Source organism: Emys orbicularis, chromosome 22 (assembly GCF_028017835.1).
Source record: "Emys orbicularis isolate rEmyOrb1 chromosome 22, rEmyOrb1.hap1, whole genome shotgun sequence".
NCBI classification, from domain to species: domain Eukaryota; kingdom Metazoa; phylum Chordata; order Testudines; family Emydidae; genus Emys; species Emys orbicularis.
The window spans coordinates 10448795-10466199 of NC_088704.1; the positions used below are offsets into that span (position 1 = coordinate 10448795).

The 17405-nt window shown below is 39.9% G+C and overlaps 1 protein-coding gene across 1 annotated transcript in view; it reads right to left on the reverse strand.

The window, feature by feature from the left end:
• PRDM2 (PR/SET domain 2) overlaps positions 1–17405 on the reverse strand; it is a 99676-nt gene that overhangs the window by 14951 nt on the left and 67320 nt on the right. Inside the window, exon 9 of the mRNA XM_065421218.1 lies at positions 11376–15810. Coding sequence (XP_065277290.1) covers positions 11376–15810 — 4435 coding nt within the window. The remainder of the gene's footprint in view (positions 1–11375; positions 15811–17405) is intronic.

The following is a 17405-nucleotide window of genomic DNA, read 5'->3' on the forward strand; positions in this document are numbered from 1 at the left end:
GGGTAGAGGGGAGCTTTTTTCTTTTTTAGTCGGTAGTAAGCTGAAAGGGTTCCTTTTCTGAGTACTTTAATGTTGGGATTTTGCTGTATTAATTATGTATTACGGTACCTAGAGCAGGGATGGGCAGTTATAAGGTAGTAGAGGACCACAAAATCCACTAAAACCTTCTGGCAGGCTGGGGTGCGTGTTAGGAGTGGGTCCTCCCAGGGGGTGTGACAAGCTGGGATGGGGTTGGGTCGAGTCCTGCCTCTGAGGGGTGGAAGGTTCCGGAACAGGGGGGTTGGAGAGCGAGCCCACCCCACACTCACCCTGCAGTGGCAGCTCCTGTCCCACAGGACTGGGCCTGGTCCCCTGCTTCAGACTGTTGCCTCTCACCGCAGCGTCATGTGATGCCTGTTTGCACCCAGGCAGCCCCTCCACCCTAACACCCCACCTCCCTCCCGGCCCTGGTGCCACTAGCTCCCCTGCCCTGAGCTGGGCTGTGGCAGGCCTGATGCAGCTGCTGGGCTGCCGGTTGCCCATCCCTGACGTAGAGCCTTGTATTCACATCTTTTTTATTAAAACTGAAACAACGAAAATATTTGGGCACCTTAATAGATGTGGCCAGAGTTTCAAAGGTGCTCAGCTTCTGCACGCCCCGTGGACTTCAATGGCAAGTGTAGGCACACAGCTTTTCTGTATAGGGGCATAAATATGGAGTTAGAAGCCTAATTTTAGGCACTGAGGCTGGAATTTATAAAGGGATCTATTTACTAGTCTACACACAGGTTTTGTACTGATACAGTTAAACCAAGGCACCCCCCTAATGTGGGCACAGTTAATACTCAGACTGGGATTCACAAAGGAGTCTAAAATCAGGCTCCCGACTCCCACTGAATTTCAATAGGATTTGAGCACCTAATGCTCAGGTGCTTTTGAAAATCCCAGCCTAAGGCTCAAAAACATGGGCTGTAATATCCTAATAAAAAAAATTGAATAATAAGCATTAGTCTTCTCTTAGAATTAAATATGGGACATTGGTGATCCTAAATAGTTACACCTTAATGCATTGTTTTGCTTTATTATAAGCTCTAGGGTCTCTGTGCTGTAAAATTTTATATTACTTCCAAGACTTTAATTCTAATTCTCTAATACACCCTGCATTTTATAATTTACTTACCATGCAAAGGTCAGGTCAGCTGCAGCTCCTGGTCATCAGTGAGATCCTCTGTTTTACCTAGTTTCCCTAGTGAGCAGACCATGGTACAGAAAGTCAAATGACTTACGAAGGTTGCACAGGGAGTCAGTAACTAAACAGTTGAGATTAGAACCCAAGATCCCAGCTTCTTATCTGTGGCTTTATCAGCTAGGGTGCATTTCCTAGTCAAGGTCATTTTACAAGCTGATGGCCTGATTTTCATTGGTGCCGAGCACTTCCAGCTCCTGTTGATTCAATGGGAGCTGCAGATGGCCCACACCTTGGGAATTTAGGCCTGAATTTATTTTAGGGACATATGTTTGTAACGGAACACTCAGTGCAACAAAACCAAGTCTGCTCACAGGACTACAGGCTGGGAACTTGCTGCTCTATTTAATTGCATCATAACTCACTCTCTCTTTGTGTAACTCCCACAAAAACTGAACCATGACTACCCCCACAGTATTCTGGCTAACCCAGTTAACCCTATCATGCTGCTTTACTACACTTATCAAAGTAAAATAGTTTTTTCTCCCTGGTTTATATGCCACCCAAACAGCTCAAAGTAGCCTGCAGTTTAGCAGTTCTGGACTCTTTTTTTTTTTTTTTTTTTTAATGGAGATATCCTATCTCCTAGAACTGGAAGGGACCTTGAAGGTCATTTGAGTCCAGCCCCCTGCCTTCACTAGCAGGACCAAGTACTGATTTTGCCCCAGATCCCTAAGTGGCCCCCTCAAGGATTGAACTCTCAACCCTGGGTTTAGCAGGCCAATGCCCAAACCACTGAGCTATCCCTTCCCCTCCCCCAAAAGCTTAGCTGAAGCTGGGCTTTCATTTAGCAACACCCACCTTTTACCATTGCTAATTGGTTAGAACACTGTGGCACAATACTCAGGCCCGCCATCACCTCCCAGATGGATTATGGCAGCGTAGTTTACTTGGGCTTGAATCAGCCATAAGAAAACTGCAACTAGTGCAGAATGCAACAGCACAATTTCAGCAACATGGACTGCTAAAAGCACAGCACACTGGGGCTTCCCTGCATACACCGACGTCTCATAGAGCCCTGCTTTGTTACTGTCCAAAGTGCTAAATGATCCGGGCTAAGGATATTTAAAAGGCCAACTCTGTCTCCAGGATCTTGCCAGTGACCCAGCTCAGTAACAAAGCGCGCCATTAGGGCTGGTGCCGGAGATGGGACCTTCTTGGGGTTGATCCCAGGCCATAGAATTCACCCACACCGGAACCAAAAGTTACTAAAACTTCACTACATTCTGGCCTAAATGCAGTTGAGGGGGCACTGGGGAGTCAGGGAACTTGGACTCTAATCCTGGTTCTGCCATTGACCTGCAGGTGTAACCTTGGGTAAGTCACTTCACAGCTCCGTGCCTTTTCCCCCTCCCTCCCTTTAGCTCTCTTGGCTATTTACATTGTAAGCTCTTTGGGGGCAGAGATTGTCTTATTCTGCATATGTACAGCAACTAGCAGAATAAGACCCTGTTCTTGGTGGGGGTTCTAATACTATTAGACAAATAATCAAATTTTTTACTTGGACTTCCCCAACCCCACCACCTAGCACATTAACTTTAAAAAAGTACTATACATGCATTTTTCCCATGGGGACGAACAGAAATGCAGAGGAAACTCCAACTGACAGACGCTAGCCTTTCTGCTTACTTTGCTGACTCTGCAAAGTGTTCAGGTATGTAGTGATGGGTGTGGTATGGGAACCTAAAGAGAATACAAACACAGAAGCAATAGGCTGTCACAAGCTATCCGGTGCACAACTTAGATTCACAACATTATAGAGGGATGAATTCAGGAACATGGATCTTTTCTTGCTCACAATAACGCAAAATAAAAGTGCTCACTGTAAGGCCATACAATGCATATGATTACTTGCAGCTAACAAGACATGTAATATCAAAATGCAGCGTAAAAGTACCCTATGGTTAATCAGGATGATAGGCCCATTAATAGACATACAAACAAAACTGGTTTAAAATAAATAAGGGAATAGGACTATAAACACTAAAGATTATGCTCCTTTGTTTCTTGTAGAATAAACACCTTGATAAGATTTAAACCCCCTTCCCCAACTGATTTCTTTATTCAGTGTGGAAGCTCTGTGAAGCCTACTTAACATTTTGGTGAATTTTATCCTATGAATGTAGTGAGAGTTGGGATAGGTGTCTTCTGAAGAGAGTGTACAACACAATACACAGCATGTGAAATTCAATACCAGAGGTGGTCACGGAATCAAATGATGTAGCTGGATTGAAAAAAGGGCTGGATACTTTCTTGTCCACTAATATTTTCAGCTATTCATTCAGGGTGCAATCTGCCCCAGAGTAACAGGAATGCACAACGTCCCATTTAAGATCTCAACATTACGTTTAAGTGGTGTGTAGGGCCACTCTGAATGGGTGAATTTCACCCCCTACAGGTGGGGGAAACTGGGGAGGTACGTACAGCCATGACACCAGCTCTGAGTCACCTGTGGAATCCCTTACACTGGAGATAGTCCCCAACAGCCAGATCCATCAGTTTATAGCCCCATTTCTGCTGCTGGTGCCACTCTGTTGGTAGCAGGTGGGGCCTTTAAAGCTGCCATTAACAGGCTACTGAGGATTCTTGAGCTATCCCTTCCTGGTGTGGGAGCCCCATTACATAATGCAGAGAATCATCAGGATGCTCTGACAGAGCTCTGGTGCACTTTAGGATTAAGCTTTCGATACCTACAGAAAAATGGGACTAAGAAAAAGACTTTTGACTGTAATTTATAATCTGCAAAAAACCTTGGGGAATGAGCTCATGTGCCCCAAAGGAACATCTATTAAATTAACTGAAACAACAAAAAAACAAATAAAAAAATCAAGACATCTACCCCACTCCAAGTTTGAAGGATACACACATTTCCTTGTGTTTAGTGGGGGCAAAAAAGGAATTGTCCTTAAAGGGTGAAAGGACACAAAAAATACATACATTCTTTTCTATGTATGTTTTCATATACAGTAGAACCGCAGAGTTACGAACTGACCAGTCAACCACACACCTCATTTGGAACTGGAAGTACACAATCAGGCAGCAGTAGAGACCCCCCCACACCCCCGCAAAAAAAAGCAAATACAGTACAGTACTGTGTTAAACTATAAAAATAAAGGGAAAGCAGCATTTTTTTCTGCATAGTAAAGTTTAAAAGCTGTATTAAGTTAATGTTCAATTGTAAACTTTTGAAAACAGCCATAATGTTTTGTTCAGAGTTAGGAACAACCTCCATTCCTGAAGTGTTCGTAACTGAGGGGTTTTACTGTCCCACCTCTCTCTGTAGTACCTGAATGTCTATAGATCCGAAGATCAAAAGAGGAGGGCTAGATCTCAGATCTGACGAAAATTCACTTTTGAAAATGTAATCTGGAATTAAAAATAAAATGGGAAATTGCAATAAAATATGGAAATGAGAGACCACCAAATATTTAAGGAAGATTCATCCAAGAACAAAACAAAAGTGATAGGAAATTACTAATCCTTTCTGTACTTTATGGTTAAAAAGAAAAGTTATACATTAATTTCCCATAAACATTTTAAAACCACTAACAGCTGTTTGTCTGAACCTTTAAGATGTCTTTACTGCCAAGTAATATTTTACACTCAAATTTGACTACCAGCTTTAAAAGAAGGGCTCACAATGGGAAAAGCGGACACACAAAATATAGCAGTGTTAATATACAAAGCCTTAATTTCAGAATAAACACATCAAATGCATCTTAGAAGACAGACTGGACTTTCCCAGCCAGGATGGGATTGTGGGGCAAAGCCAGGAGGTCAGGCCATATCACCTGGTCTGTCTGTGAAGCCAGTCAGCCAATGGGGCAACTTCACTGAGGCGAGCTCTCATGGGGTATTCAACATGTTTGCAACAGCTTCCTGAACTGGCTGGGGCAGTTGATAAAAGGATGTTAGAGATAGCATGAGAGCTAATCCACAGCCCTGCCAGGGCAGCATTGTTCCCTACACTACTAGTCCTAGTCTATAGGACTAATTTCTACTCCTGCTAGTCTAGAAGATAATAGTTAAAAGAGGTGGAAAAGACCTACTAGCTCACTAGTTCCATAGAAGGGTAGACTACAGTGCCAGAGTAAGTATTAAATATCAAGTGGATACCTCTCACTTCATCTTACCAACATGTCAGGTATAGTCTCTAGGTAAGAGGGAAGAGCTTAATGTTTTCATTGCCTGAGTCCAAATATTTCAGCCACCTTCACTGTTGCATCCATGTTCAGATCATAAAGTGATGGTTATATAAATCCACAGGGTAGTCAATTATGTAAATGAGATGCAATGGTAAATGTAAAATTGCTTATCTGGGAGAAAAGAGCTGCTTTGAAGAGCACGTTCTATTTACGGTCACCTCTTTTAGCAATGGCAATACCTGTACTCTCTTGAAAAAGATCAGATTTCATTTTGGAATGCAGATCTATACTATTTGGCATTTTTCCCTTTGGAAAAGGTTGTGCGTGAATTCTGTGTTTGTGAAAGGTGCTAGATTGAGAGCCTTACAGAGTGAAGGATACAATCACAGAACAGGCAAGATACAATGGCAATGGAAGCTTCTACCAAACCATCAAAACCAGGAGAGCAGTGACTAATTCATTGGTGATCTTACTGCTGAAAATGATCACAAGGTGCCAAATTGTGGTGAACAACCGCCAATGGGAAAGTGGGTTGAGCACTAAATAAGCATTTGATGAGAAGTTTTAGTGCCAATGTTGGAAGGACTGGAAATGAATAGGTAAATGGATCTGTAGTCCCTAGGCAACTTTTAAAAATCTCAATCTAATATCTAATGTAATGTGTAGGATGCTTTTCTAAACTGGTTTCACACTTCTTAATTTTCCTGGAGTGTGCCATGTAACTATGCATAAGTAATAAATAAATAAAATGTTTTCAATCACCAAAAATTGCAAAACATAACCAGTTATTATACATTTTACAGTGTCACATCCTATTCAAATGAATACAGTTATACAATTGCTAATGTAACCAACACGAACAGCGAGTCACTGCAGCATTCTAGTGTCTAGACCACACTAGGCATCAAACTACAGTGCACAACATTATGCCACATACAAAATGCCATTAAAAATATTTGCTCATCCACAATTTATTTGCAGCAATTAGTTTTTATGCATAAAACAATGTTCAAGAACAAAACGACCATAAAAACATAGCCTCATTGGGTCTCTACTTTAGCACAGATAGGCCCTGCTTTCCTTACAATTTTTAAGTGGTTAAAAAGTTTGAATACTACTAGAGGGAGCAGCCTGAATATTTTAAATATGTTAAAAATGTGAAATGTTTCACAGGGTTTTCTGCAGAACTATGCCAGTTGCTCCTGACTGGTACCTCTGGTATGTGTAGCATAAAGCCTACAAAAATAAATACTTGTAGTGTGGTATTTACTTCCATACCAGGAAGTAAACATGGAGTTGTCTGAGAATGTCATCCAAATAAATAAAGGTATTTATCTGGATAGGCAGTCATCTAATAGACTTCAGTTTTGGATATTTCCCATCATTCAATGGCAAGTCTGTGTATACAGTGAAAGGAATCATGGGAGAATATCACACGATATCTTGTCCTATGTTTTCATGCACTGTAAAAACATATTAACTTGTTCCTGCAGCGTTAATGATGGATATTCTAAGAGGTCTATGAATAAAGATTAACTTAATACAAGTATCAGGGGGTAGCCGTGTTAGTCTGTATCCACAAAAACAACAAGGAGTCCGGTGGCACCTTAAAGACTAACAGATTTATTTGGGCATAAGCTTTCGTGGGTATAAAACCTCACTTCTTCAGATGCATGGAGTCAGTTACAGTCTGAACCACGATAAATTAAACTAAGTGTCATGGTAGGTGGGCAGGTCTTAAGTTGGTAAATTGTAACAGCTATGCTACTGGAAGATTTTAGCTTGGATATCAGGCATGTCATAATTCCTCCTTGCTTTGGAATGCAACATTCTAAAAATCCAAATTGTTCAATGAACCTTAACATTTAGTTTTGTGATAAACTATTTCAGAAATTAGGAATACAATCAGGGCATAAAATTTTAAGTATTGTGTACATGGAATATTTTATTTACCTCTTACCAAAAAAAAAAAAAAAAATCAGAGCACTGATTATTACATAAGTCTAATGCCCTTGCATTTGTAGTGGTATTATTTCAAGGTATTAATTTTACCCAAACCAACAACAACAAACGCCCCTGAAGGATTTATGTATATTTGCTTTGCTGAGCTCTGTGTTATTATCTAAAGGATGCAAGCTTACTTAATTCCTTCTAGATGTTTTTCTCATAGTCCACATTTAGCTACAAAAAGCAAGTTCTTCACAAGTTTTTAAAAAGTTTACTTTATTGGTTACAGTTATATAAAATGTACCACGGTAGTCCCATCTAGCTGGTCATTAAGTGCTTGCAACAGCAGAGAGATCTTATACATCTGAGAGATTTCCAAGGTTTATTTCATGCTGGAGGAAAAACAAAACAAAACCACTCTTCATTTGCTTGCCTGCACTTAAAATATATCCAACAAGGCTAAAATGTTTAAAAGCAAGGACAACCCCATTTGTATGTCAAATTGTAATTTTTAATGTTTTCATTAGAATAGTCTTTATATCACTCTCCAACAAAAGAAAATATAACTAACAGCAAACTTTAATACAGGCACACTCACCAGATTAACAACCCAAAACAAAAACAAAAAAATTAATGTAAAATGTAAATCACATATAATACAATTGAAGTGTCCAAAACAATTTAAATAATTTTAAATATTTTATTTTTTTAAACTTGCTACAAATGCTTTATACAATATTTCAACATAAAGTCCCCATAACAGAAATGTAACAAAATGGGAATGATAGTGAAAGTGAAAGTGGCACAAATTCACCAAACAAGTATTAAACTACAAATTTTAAGAGGTAGATTACTTGTTAAGTCAAGGAGGGGGCGGGGGGAGAAGAGGGGGAGGATGCATAATGAAACTAGCTGCTTTCCATCAACTGAGTCATTAATCCGGCAAGGTGTATAAATGCATGAGAAATGATATTTCCACGAAAAGCTCTTTATGAGCAGTAGGTTAATTTGTTGCTTTTAAGTTATTAGATAATGAGGTGTCAGACCTTTTACAGTAATTTTATTATACATTTATCTTTCAAAATATACACCTACACAGCCCCGTTTCTGGCCTGTTTATTAATAAAATAGTACATGGTATCCAATTATATGGAATTCAGAAATTGGTGCCAGTATTTCATTTCTATAGGAAGAAAGTTTTATTTGCATGTATAAATAGGAGATCGGGAAATTCATAAAATGTCCAAACCTGGTTTTTCCCACATCTATGCTGGGTATCTAAAAGACTTAAAAACAAAAACAAAACAAAAAACAAAAGTGGGGGTGGAAAGAGAAAAGGAGGAAACTCTGTCACACTAGGTTCCTCTCTACTAGTTAATTTAAAAGAAAAGCTTCAGGAGACTCAATACATGACAAAAATACTTTGAGTGCAGCAACATTTGTCGTCCCTGACTCTACAACGAACTATTGATAAAACAGGAACCTGCCTTGCAAAGTTTAAGCTGAAATGTCTTTTTGCATGTCATTCATCAAGATATGGGCAAAACCAGAAATCTGAGCTATCAGTTCAGTGGCAGCAGATTCTGTTCAGTTTACCCCATATTGCTTCCTTCCTTTATTTATTATTAATAGTACCCTTCTCTTTGTATATAAAACATCCTCTAGCCCAGCATGTGTATCAGGCACCAATGAAGAAAACATATGCCTGACACTAAACATTAGAGCAAGAAGCCTGCAGGCAATCAGCTGCATTTTATGATTGAGAGTCAGTTTCAGCTGGTTTCGCAAGCTTGGTGGATTTCACATCCATTGGCGTAGTGCTTATCCTAAATTGAGCATTTAGGGATTTTTGTTTTGTTTTTACAGGAGGTTCCTAGAAAATAAGAAACAAAAACTGAAGATAAATGACAAAAATAATAGTATAAGCTGTTTATGAACTGAATATGCTTCCAAAGAAAACACAAACCAAAGTGTGAGAAGTAGACTTGAAGACAAACAATTGCTTAGTGAAGCAGATGGTTTTGAAAAATACTTAATTAAGATTTCCTGGGGGAAAAAAATGCTTGTGTGCAGAACAGAATCAAAGTTTGCCGACTGATGCCTGGTGTGTAATTAATTAATCAATGTATTAGGGCAAGAAACCCTTGATTCTTGACATAAATATCAAGGATAAGCAGGCAAATAAAATCCAGGTTTATGAATTTAAAAAGGCATATTCCTAAAACAAAACAGCAAACTTCCTTTTTAGTTGAACTATCCTTAAGACCAGCCAACAACGCAAGCCGCAATGGGAAATGACAGAATGTCAAAGCTGTCTCTATGTAAATCCTTATTCACACCATGAACACTTTGAAACAACTTACGTGCGTGCAAAGGATCACTTTTAAATAGCTAGTTTGGATGCAAGGATATACACTTCTGGCTCCAAATCCTGCTGATTTCCAGTATAATGTCTCATGCAAAATCCTTGGTTACTAAGAACAGTTTTACAGACCGCTCTTCAAGACAGAGACATTGATGTAGTGAGATAATTAGGGCTAGCTGGTTTCTCTTGCTCTTTGAAGACATTTTTCTGTATTATTGGCTGACAAAAAATTCAAAACCTTTTTTCTGCTTCTCCTTCTTGTGTGTGTATTGATTTTATTTGTTTATAGTTCAAAGTAACTGGAGTCTATTTCCCCTTTTGCCCACTGGAATTATGCGCCTGTGTTGAAACCTGTACTTTCAGACAAAGTATTTCCTCCAAAGGGTCATTAAAAATTAAAGGCCTACATTATTGTTTAATCACAAGCACTGTACTGCAACCAGGAAAAAAAAACCCCAAAAAACAAAAAAGACAGCTCTCTCCCCTATATGAGTTTTGGAACAGTTAATTTGGGAAGAAAAAAATGTAAGATCAGGCAGTTTCTGTCCATCTCATCTGATGTTTACTATAATCACCCAAAGAGGGAGGCACTGCTAAAAGAACTGAAGAAGTATTGAGCAGGAAAACTCAGTGGCCTTGAGGCTGTAAATATGCCACCACATTATCCACTTCAGGATGGAAGGGGCTGAACAGCTTTAAAGGATAGGAGATCTTCCAAACGATGGATATCCCTAGACACACAGGAATTCCCAATGATCTCAGAAGCACCTAGGCAGAGGGCTAGACCCTTGTGCAATATGCCTAGGACCTATGTATCCCCATATGTTTAGGAGTCCATTAGATACCATGCTGACCATGAATCCCTGTCAATACCTACCTCACAACTCCTTTGGAGGGATTGAGAGGTTTGGACCGGGAAGCCGTAAGAATTTCCACCCAGGATTTCCCCACTGGTTTGCTGGCAGAAAATGCCGTGTAGAGCGGGGAAGCCTGAGTTAGCCAGTCTCCCAAAAATCTTCTGAGAGGTTTCTGCTATGTTTTGTGGAGAATAAGGGAGATAATACTTCTGCTCAGGCTCAACTTGCTGACAAATTTTGGGCCTGATGAGTTTCCATTCTAACTGGTAGCTAAAAGTGGAGTAGATCATTTTGCCCTTAATTATATACTGAGGCAAGTAGTTAACAGATTTTGACCAACCATTGTATTGTTACTATCTCTGTATTTATTTTTTCATTATACTTTTGTATTATTCTATGTTATGAAGGCAATACTTAAACAATAGCTGATCCAAACTATTTAGGTAAATAGCTGAGGAATTCAGTCATGATTCTTAACATACAGAACCACTACGTATTAAATCTATGATCACTGTGTTTGACTGCACATTATATGTTGTAGCAAGGTCATGTTATCCAATGACATACAAATTTTGTTAAATATGTTTGCCAGGCTTTCCAATTCAGTTTGCTCCATCTCTCTGTGGATGATATTTCACGATGTGATTTGACAAAATGCCGAGATAAAGTATGTGCAATGTAGCGCAGCATGACTGAGCAACAGATCCAGCTGCAAGTTTTGCAAAGCTCAACCTTCTTTATCTTAAATGTGAGAAAAATTCTAAAAAGACCAGGGAACTGGAAAGCCCGTACGCAACATGTGGCTATTTTAGTCAAACTTGAAGCTAAAAGCTTACCTGAAATCTTTTAGTTCTTGTTTTGTACTGCTCTCTTCTCTCTTGTTTTCTATTGTGTCTGCATTAGCTGCCTGCTGTAAGCTCCGAGTGATAGGTCCTCCAACCCTCTCTCTAGATTTTACACTGAACCTATCTGTCTTTTTCTTGTTTGCCACAGCAGACTTACTTGGCAAAACGGCTTTATTCCTTTGTATTCTGACATGCAGTTTCCGGGATGTTTTGCTTGAGATTCCAGAATGATTCTTGGCTACCACTTTAGTTTTTTTCCCCTCAATGTGAGTCATTTTGGCCACTCTTACAGGGCTGGAGTTCCTTAACACTGAAGAGGGACTTGGCTTTTTGGATCTAATTGGAGGTATAAATTTTACATTTTGCTTTGATTTGAAGGATGCGGTAGGCAGCTGAATCTGCACAGGTCCTGAGGTTCGTGCTCTCGTCTTACCCAAGTGAGCCTGCATACTCTGCATTTTGATCTCCGCGTCTGCCGTTCGTCTGCGCTGGTTGCTGCCTTTGTCACCACTTGCAGATGATGAGAAGCTCCCACTTTTTTTGGATGAATTTTTTTTAGAGGAAGGGGAGATGGGTTTTTTGGGACAACTATAAGATGCATGTTTGTTCAAACTTCCAATGTAAGTGAATTCTCTATTACAGTAGGGGCAGATGTGAGAGTCTGACTCAGAGACACTATTTTTCAAGTCTGCCTTCTGCTGGGCAGATTTCTTTTTTTGCAAGATTGCTTTTTGGACAAGCTGATTTTTCTTCTTCAATGCACTTAGTTTTAGCTTATTAGAAGACAATTTGCTAATCTCAACATTGAAATTAAGTCTTTTAGGTTGTCCCATTCGTCTGAAGGCATTTTTCCCAGGGCCAGCTATAATGACCAGGCCATTTTTAGGCTGCACAGTCTGCTTCAGTGGTACTGGATTTTTTTTGGGCGTGTATCTCTTTTTGTCGCTGGCAGAGGCACATGCCAAGATGTGTTTGTGTAATTCAGGCATGTTATCAACGCTTTTCCCACATTTTGTACAACGAATGGCAGTAGTAAAGGTCTGTGGAATATTATGGGTTGTGAAATTTGTAGCAGTGGCTCCAATACCCATAGGATTTCGGTGGTGATACTGAAATGGAGGTGGTTTAAAGCTTGGATAGTGTTGATTGAGGCCCAAACGAACATCTGGATCTTTTGACTTTACTCCAGAAGCCATTATTTTTATGGTAGTATAAAGCTCTTCAGAGGAGTCATTTAGATCTTCATCCTCCTCTTCTTTTGAGGGTTCCAAGGAAACTTCTGGTAGGCTTTGCATATGTTCTACATTTGCCTTACTGGGATCTGTAAAATTCTGGGGTCTTAGAGTCCCACTTTCAAACTCATGATGTGTGCATTCTTTGTCTGGATGGAGATCTCGCTGATGTTGTTGCAAATTGCACAAAAAGGCAAATTCCTTTTTACAGACTGAGCATACAAAGATATTTCCTACTCCATGAAGCAAAAAGCGATGTTCTGACAAGTCAGTTTTTTCTCTAAACAGCTGTACACAGAATTCACATTTGAAGGGCCATTCTTCAGCATGAACAGATAAATGCTTAGTTAGGTCTTTAATAGAAAGAAAAGGTGATTCACAGACATTGCACACAAAGCTTTTATTGAACGTTTCCTGAACTACATCTGCTTCACTTGAAGTCTCTGGATCTTCTCTTGGCTTCACGTGCTCACTTTCCATTTCCTCTTGTTTAAAAGCTATTATGGGGAGAGTACTTTCCAGATGATCAGCAGGGGAAACAACAGAAGAAACTACTGAAAGAGGAGGAGGAGAAGGAGATGATGAAGAGGAGGAGGAGGAAGAGGAAGAGGAAGACGAGGAGGAGGAGAAAGAAGAGGAAGATGAGGAGGAGGAGGAGGAGGAGGAGGAGAGGTTTGGTGGACCAGGTGAAGCAGTAGTAAAAAGTTCAACAGAAGGAACAGGAGATGGAGAGAGAGATACTGTAGGTGAAAGGATTGGAAGTGGGGACTGGGTAGCAGTGTTACACAGTGGTGATGGGCATGAAGGAGTGGGAGTGACACTGGCAGAGGCACCCGGAAGTGGCAAAGGAATAGTAGGAAGAAGTGGAGGGGGTTGCGTAGCAAGTGTTAACAAAGGAGGACAAGGTGGTGGGGAGGAAGGATCCGTTGGCGTTAGAAGAGGGGGCAGCTGACACGAGGAGGATATAGCAAATGTTTGAGGTAAAGGGGAAGCAGGGGAACTCTGAGAAGGGGACTCAACAGTAGGTGCTGACAGACCAGGATCAACATCAGGTTCTGGCTGGGGTACTGATGATTTACATGGACTTGGGCTTCTATTCAAAGTCAAATCAGGTGCGCTTTCTGTAGCTATATCCGTTCCATTATATTCATTCAGCAGAACTTTTTGTAACATGCATGTGGTTGGTTTCTTCTTTTTAATACCACTACATGTTGGCTGCACTGAATTATTTTCTTTGTATTCCTTAACTTCAGTGTCACTATATGGCTTCTTATGCACACTTAGATCTAACACTGATTCCCAAGGAACCTGAGTCTTGCTTTTGACATCAGACCTTTGTTTTACACCACTAGATAAATCCAATGGCTGCTGGTTGCACACGCTACCAAAAGTTGGAGTTGCTGTCCATTCCTTAGGTATTTTATAGTCATCAAAACTCAGAGGACTCATAGTCTGTCTTTCCTCCCTCCCACATAAACTCCATACAGGTGAGTTGCTGTGACTTTCTAATTTTGGCATCTTTGAACCTAGAACTGTATCATTCCACATGGTTTTTCCATCACCTTGTTTACCAAAGTCTCGAAGCGCTGGACTATGCTGTGGAGAACTGGGAGGAGAGCTGGTTCTCCTTTTAAACCTACTAGATACTGAAGGCAAAATGGGTGAAGATGTAGCAGAAGGACCCAATTTAGGGATTTCAGTTGCTGCTGGAGTTATCTTATTACTATCCTGTGTCTGAAGAAGTTGTTTTAACTTGGACGACAAATAAATACTTTTTTCTTTATGAAAAGGTAAGCTCTCAGCTGTTGAAATGCTAAGAGGAAGATTTAACGAACATGAAGGAGTTATAGGTTCTGGATCTATTTCAGTTTTTATTTTAGGTAAAAGAGGAGGGCTGGTTGTTCTCCTCTTTTTGGATTCATTGCTTCCACCACTAGAAGGCTCCTTAGGAAGATCAGTCATGTGTGTTTCTGTAGACTTTAAATTTTGACAAATTTCCACTGTGACTGGACTAAGTAAACAGTTTATTCCATACAGGTCTGCAGAATTGGATTCCATCTCAATCACATCACAATTGCTAGTGCTACTGTTGGACTGAATTTTACCATCAATATAGTAATTTAAATTTTCTGAGATATTGCTAGAAATATCCATAATATATATGTCATCGGCTTCACCATCCTCTTCTAATTCCGTACTTGCTATATACACACTCTGGGCTGGTTGGGCCTGCTCAGTTTGAAGTTGCGGTTCTTCAAGAATGAATCCTTTTCTCCTGACACCTTTGGGAATAAGATGACGCTCATGAACCCTACGCTGGTGCCTACGCATGTTAGTATGCGTTCCAAAAACCTTTTTACAATATTTGCAAGGATGCAATTCTTTGGGTTCCTTGTTCTCCTCAACAAGGGTAGAATTTGACATTTCTTGGGAGACCTTCTCAGAATCCAAGACTGCAAAGTCTTGCACAATATTGGAAACATTTAATTCGTCTTTAAGACCATCATCTGCAAATGTCTGTCCATCAGCAACATCATCAGACTGCGGGGCCGAAGTTAGTGTTAAGAATGGTTTCCTTTTTGGCCCTGCTTCATGACGCCGCTCATGCCTTCGCCGATTAATTTGAGTGCCAAAGGCTTTCCCACAGTATCGGCATTTGAAAGCATGATTGACACTAGATATATGAATATGCATGTGGCGTTCAAGTCCTTGCTTTGTTGTAAACTTCCTCTCACAATGCTGACAGGGAAACATAAATGTTTCCTGGAGGTCACCATTCGATACACTTTTTGCTTTAGGAATTTTTACAACCGGTGTTTTCTTCGGGGAGTTCTCTAGAGATTCTTCCGATATGCTTTTTTGTTCCTCCATAGATTCTAGCTTTTCTTCACATACAGCTGTAGGCTCTTTTCCAGGACTTTCTTCAGATAAATTAGCATCTTCCACCTCTTCCTCCTCCTCCTCCTCCTCTTCTTCCTCCTCCTCCTCCTCTTCCTCCTCCTCCTCCTCCAAATCATCTGATCCACAAATTATTGCTCCTGGTTTGTCTTCAGGCATTGTTCGTGGCTCACTGGTAGGACTGGGGATCATTAGTTTTGGAAGAACATCTTGATTTACCATCTCCTGAATCACAGCTGTTTGTTCCAGTGACAGCACAGCAGAAACAGATGGCTTTTCATCTTCCTCTTTATGGTCTAATAAAGAAAGAAAAGGAGGAAGAGAAAGAAAAGTATTAGTGAATTTAGCAAATTTTCCACAATATTATAATTTCATTTCCCCTGAATCCACCCACCCCCCCCGTCACCAATATGCTCAATATTTATGAGTACTAGAATGCTACTATTTCCTATTGTTAAGATGTAGTGTTTAGAACAAAAAACTGTATTCATATTTTCCTGCTTGCAATTTTTTGGCCAACATGTAAGGGACTGCATTCAATACACTGAGAAACTCAGAATTACTGCTAACGTTGTGGCCAGCTAAGCCTCTTCCAAGAAAGAGAGCAGGATTTTGGTGCATTTCACTGTGTATTTTTGGATATTAAAACAAAAAACCTCAGATGAAATTAACTGACTTTTGTCACCATTTTTAAACTCAGGGAAACAAGATCTTAAATTTGAACTCTGCCTGGACACACATCTAAAATAGTCAGTCAAATAAGTTTTAGGGTTTGGCTGAAAACTAAAATTACTTTAAATTTTGTTCATAATACACCAATCTAGGTTTTGTTTTGTTTTTTTGTTTTTTTAAACACATTGGATCCAATAATGTGTTTTACAATTTGTTATTTTGCATTTCCTAAATTCTGTTTCCTGAGACGCTATAGAATCCCCACAGGCACAGCCCATCCTCTTTTGAATCAGATACACTCTGAGCATCATTTGCTGCTGTAAACTGGCTCTGAAGGCACCTTTGTATGCCAGTTTCATTTACCTGCCTTCAGACATCACCAGTACTTACTGATGAAGGAAATGTAGCTATCCTGCTGATGATGTGCACAAGCAGAGTGTGTCAGTAGAGCAGCTGTGCAGTTAAGGCAAAAATTCCTCCGCCTCCTTTATATGTCTAGCTTGGGAATGCTGGGGTATGGGGGGGGATGTCAGATTTCCAGGATTACTATTTTTTAGTGGGTTGGTCAGAGGGTAGATGGAGGAAAAGATCTTGAATGAAGCCAGTAGTTACATGCTGCCCTTACCTCCTTCAATTATACCTCCCACTGGTCCAACAACAAAGCCAGGGAAGACAGACTTTACATTCCTGATATTTCTAAACCAAAAAAACAATCAGGAAAATATCTTAAAAAGATCCTTCATGCCTTTAAAATATACATCACAAAGTGAAAAAGGGCAGAAGCCAATTTTGAAAAATATGCTCTGCAGGTCACCTTTAAGATAGACTGCATCAATCGTTTTATGTTAAAATACCACCTCCAAAAATTCTATTCTGTTTGCATTATACTGCGCTTTGTTTTATTCTGTTGTATAGCAATCCAAATGGCTGGGCAAAGGGCTAGGGCAGCCAGTGGCTATATAATAAAATTATACCATGATTCCCAAAGTCATTCGGTACTACATCTTGATCCTATTTCTAAGTTTCAGAAGACTTAAATTTAAAATAAGGACTTCTTTATTACGTTCCATCTGAGGGTTCGGGATTTTATGTTTAAATTCTGTACTACGCTAACTCTTCTGCACTGTATAAGGTGTGAACATATGACATACTTCTCTGAATGTAAAACTAGTAACTTCAAGTTATTTAACACTACAAGATAGCTGGGCACGTAGTATGA